Source organism: Micromesistius poutassou (genome assembly GCF_964030765.1).
Source record: "Micromesistius poutassou genome assembly, contig: SCAFFOLD_5968, whole genome shotgun sequence".
In the NCBI taxonomy this organism is placed as follows: domain Eukaryota; kingdom Metazoa; phylum Chordata; class Actinopteri; order Gadiformes; family Gadidae; genus Micromesistius; species Micromesistius poutassou.
The window spans coordinates 155-4,987 of NW_028177656.1; the positions used below are offsets into that span (position 1 = coordinate 155).

The following is a 4,833-nucleotide window of genomic DNA, read 5'->3' on the forward strand; positions in this document are numbered from 1 at the left end:
ATTCTCAGATTAGAACTTGTGTAGGAGTTGAGTCTTGGCTGCCTACAATTTTTGTTTTTTTCTGAAACCACACTCAGTAGACAGTAGATAGTGACTTCTATAACAACGTGCTGAGAAAGTATCTTGAGCCAAACGGCTGGCCAACGGCCAGGGAAACAAGTGGAATTCTGAAAACTTAGTCAGGGTTGGGGTTTAAAATAGCGTGACTCTGGCGCTCTGCTGCTTTGACTTACGACCCAACACTGCCCTCTGCTGGCGAGAATCAAACACGACAACAACACTGACTCCCCGTGAAAATAAACCGAAAGAACAAAACAAGGCCAATCGTTTTCAATGTTTCCATTTTAGTCTGGAAGCAACATCTACACTTCCACTTTCATCACAACAACCAGAATCAGAACCACAACAACAACAACAACAATACGTCCGATTAGTGTTGAGCCAAAACAAAGCTGTAGGAATGTCTCTACTTCCTGCCAGCATGCTGCATTTCAGGAAGTCCAGACAGCCAACAGCCATCACATCCCTGATTAGGGTTCTCCAGCTGCGTAGCCGTGCATACACCGTGCAGACACCCAGGATGTACTGCCAGGCCCCTAGCTCGAATACACACAGCGAGGTCACATAGCTTAGCGCTACATTAACCCGCTAATCCGCTGATTTATTCCGGCCGACCTGCTCGCATGTATCCCGGGTCCATCTGACTCGGATGACTGTTGGATTACAGCATGATGCAAGACCCCCCGGAACACGGGGAACTGGAGGGAAAGAGAGGGGGACTACAACCCGAGAAGGGAGCTGGTCTCTGGCTGCCCATGACCTCTGGCCTCTGGCTCTGACGCAACGGTCGTATAATCCACACATGCCGCAAATACTCAAGTGCTCAAATATGCTCACACACGCACACACACACACACACGCGCGCGCACACACACAAGGGGGGGGGGGCGGCGCGGCGGTGTGCGGGCCGCCGAGGACTCACCGAGGTGTAGCTGGTCTTGCCCATGCTGTGGTTGTGGATCTGGTTGAGGTTCTGGTTCTCCTGCTCGCGGCACTGCAGGCCCGCCAGGTGCCTCTCCAGCGCCGCCCAGTCCATGGTGGGCAGGGGCTCCTCCTCCACGCACTCCCCTCTGTACCCCAACCCCCGGCCGTCCCCAGTCCCTCTACGGCCTCCTCCACCTCCACCCCCACCCCCACCCCCACCTCCACCTCGACCGCCGCCGCCGCCGCCGCCGCGGTCTCCACGGCTTTGCTTGGAGCTGTGGCGGCTGGCTTTAGCGGCCCCCGTGCGGCCCTGGGGGGCCCCCGGCGGGGAGTGGGGCTGGACGGACCGGGGCAGGATCAGGTTGCCGTTCTGTCTCATCTCCTCGGGGACACCGCCCGCGGTGGAGGAGGTGGTGGTGGTGCGGCCCCCCGGCGCGGGCAGCGGCGGGGGGGTCTTCACGTCCTGGAACTCCTCGGCGAGGCTCCGGCTGTTGACTGTCTTTGGGGAGACCCCCTCGGGCCCGGACCCCCGGACCCCCGGCGAGGGGCGGTCCTCCTGGCCGGGGGGCTGCGGGGAGGCGCAGTCCTCGCCGTACTCGCTCTCCCACTCCTCGATCACCTTCTTCTTGTACTCCTGGTAGTCCTCGTCTTCCTCGTAGTCCTCCAGGGTCTCCAGGTCCAGGGAGGGGGAGGACTTGTAGTCCTCCAGGGTCTCCAGGTCCAGGGAGGGGGAGGACTTGTAGTCCTCCAGGGTCTCCAGGTCCAGGGACGGGGAGGACTTGAAGTCCTCCAGGGGGACCAGGTCCAGGGAGGGGGAGCAAGGCGTGACCTTGTTAGAGTTGGACTCTGAGCTGGAGCGGCTGGACACGTCGCTGCCCAGGTCCATGCCATCCTCCCGGTAATCCTGCAGAGAGAGAGAGAGAGGGAGAGGGAGAGGGAGAGGGAGGGAGAGAGAGAGAGAGAGATTGAGAGAGAGAGAGAGAGAGAGAGAGAGAGGGAGGGAGAGCGAGAGGGAGAGAGAGAGAGGGAGAGAGAGAGAGAGAGAGAGAGAGGGAGAGAGAGAGAGAGGGAGAGAGAGGGAGAGAGAGAGAGATTGAGAGAGAGAGATTGAGAGAGAGAGAGAGAGGGAGAGAGACAGGAAGTAGAGGCCGGGAAGAGGAAGTAGTGCAAAGAATGAGCAGAGCGAGAGAGGGAGAGTGAGAAAGACAAAAAGCAGGATTTTAGGGAAGTGTGCATACACAATTGCTCACATAAACGTTGCGGTGTGAGATCAGTGACCACAAAGCACTTCCTGTCAGACAGGAAGTTCTGCTCTGTTCCCCAACGGTTTCCTTTCGGCAATATAACCTGTGCTTTATTACGCCTTTATTAATCCTCCAAACGTATTTTACCTTAATATATTGTCATTTGACCAGTGGAATGAGTGTGCACATGTGTTTCTGTGTGTGTGTGTGTGTGTGTTTCTTTAGATTCATATCACACTAATTATGTTCTCAAAGATCCGGAGGCTACCACTGGCGTCCAATAACTGTACAGATGCAATCAGAACCTCAGACAGAGAAACATACTAACAACCGCCGAGACAGATGTGATTAGGCCTGGCATGCATACGCTGTTTTGTGTTCTTTGGAACAAGAAAACGGATTAACACAAAGCTTGCGACGATTGAAATATAGGTTGCATAATAATTATATTACAAGGATTTTGTTTTAGCTCAAGGGAATCAACACATGGTTTATCACATGAATAGGGTCAGGATGGAACTTAGTCAGGATGGAATAAGGTCCTGCCAAACAAATACTCGTTTGTTTCCTAGGGATACATGAGGTTTCTCACGTCAAACAAATCCTCGTTTCACATCTTAGATTTGTGTTTTGTTAGGAACCAGCTATCATAATATCATGACTCAGTCTAAAGACACAGCCTAGTCGGCCTCGCAGCACCTGCAAGGATGATCGCTGTTGACGTCAAAGACCGGCCAGTGCAGGCCGTCTCCGAGCCGGCTAATTCGAAATGACTCAATTCCACCGAGACGCTGCAAGCTGCTGATGCTGTTTAAAGATATAGGCCATGCATGCTCTCTCTTTTCGCTGAACATTAACAAATCAGAACATGGGAGTACGTACTACTACATCATTTATTATGATAAAGGTACACTACATATACTGTGACCAAGTTATTGCATTCATGCACACGAGCACAGCCACTGCCACGCTCCTTAATTCTGCAGCCGGGCAGCGGTAATGTTTGGCTCAGTTAATAATACACCAGTGTTACTAAAATTGACTCTCGCTTGACTGACGGACTGTGCATGTCGACGAGCTGACGTCGGAGGAGGGAGAAGAAGGGGGCAGCGAAGCGCGCCTGCGTGCCCACACACCACACTAATGGCCATGTGTTCTGCAATCGCCTCTCCCTATTACAGACTATCTAACTCACCGGCAGAATACAACATGAAATACATGAAGTAGGCCTAATGACCACAGACTTCCAACCCTCTCCCTATAAGCTGTGGTTATAATAAACCGTGCACGCATGGCAACACGTGACACGGAGCATGGGTGTGATGTGGTCAAGGCGATCTTACCGATGCACTCATCGAGAACGCCGGTGGCGCTGTGCCACTTCACAGATCGATGCTATTTGGACACCGGCGGGTCATCTTTTAACATAGCTCCCGTCCAACTACGACTACCGGATTCAGAACATTATCTAGCGACCAAGTTGTCAGCGGCAAAGCTTCGAATCTCCTTCGATCCCACCAAGCGGTGCTCTCAGACCGCCTCGTTTAGCCCGCAGAGCGACGTCTTTCAGCATGGTACTACATGGTCGGTCCTAGAGAAGTCGCCGATCATTTACCAGAACGTAGCCTTCACACATGCGTAATGATTGGTAGGAGAGAGAGAGAGAGAGAGAGAGAGAGAGAGAGAGAGAGAGAGAGAGAGAGAGAGAGAGAGGCGCACACAGCGATAAATACAGAGACGCACAGAGAGAGAGAGAGAGAGAGAGAGAGAGAGAGAGAGAGAGAGAGAGAGAGAGAGAAAGAGAGACCGTGCGTCCACTTGATCCGCACCAGGATTACCCCTCGTACAGGCTGGTCTACGGGCTGGTTTTGTTAGGAAACAATGCATGCAAATTGACAGCTGCCCGCCACAACCCCTCCCCGCACACCGAGCCGGTGTGGTTCACGTTAAAGACCGCTCCTGACCAGACCGCTCCTGACTAGACCGCTCCCGATCAGACCCCAGACCCCTCCTGATCAGACCGCTTCCGATCAGACCCCAGACCCCTCCTGATCAGACCCCTCCTGATCAGACCCCAGACCCCTCCTGATCAGACCTCTCAGACCCCTCCTGATGAACAGACCCCTCCTGATCAGACCGCTCCTGATCGCTCGGTGGTGTCTGAAGCACCCTGCATACGCCCAGTTACCAAAGTCGACCTTTTCAAAGCCCTCAATCGTAACCGCTTAATACCGGCAATAACATCTCCCAACAAGACGACAGGGCGGACGTATGTGGCCTCATAAAACACGCAGTCCACCGCGGGACGTGACGTTTTGGGTCTGGGTTTGGTTTAAATACGAGCTTTTTACGCGTGCTGTCACTTCCATAGAGCAGAGTCATTCTCCGGGCTCTTCCAATGATGTCATGCTCCCCAAAAGTCACAGGAGAAATCCAATATCCCTCGGTTACAGCGGGAACAGAAACGCCCAATATCACAGACACGGGGACAGACCAAATAATAAACCCGATGCCCGCCTCACATCGCATCAACACAAGAATAACGCGGACGTTACCACCAAACCCATGCATCGTTCCCGAAGCAAATCTACCAGGAAGCAAGGGG

The 4,833-nt window shown here is 53.6% G+C and overlaps 1 protein-coding gene across 1 annotated transcript; it reads right to left on the reverse strand.

The window, feature by feature from the left end:
- Positions 1 to 725: 725 nt before the first annotated feature.
- LOC311375828 (IQCJ-SCHIP1 readthrough transcript protein-like) lies at positions 726 to 3,777 on the reverse strand (the record flags this gene model as incomplete). Its single annotated transcript, XM_084490872.1, has 3 exons — positions 3,572 to 3,777; positions 983 to 1,888; positions 726 to 758 (listed from the first exon to the last, which is right to left on the reverse strand). Coding segments are annotated over exons 1-3 (951 nt in total), but the record flags the coding sequence as incomplete, so codon positions are not given.
- Between the last annotated feature and the right edge of the window lie 1,056 nt (positions 3,778 to 4,833).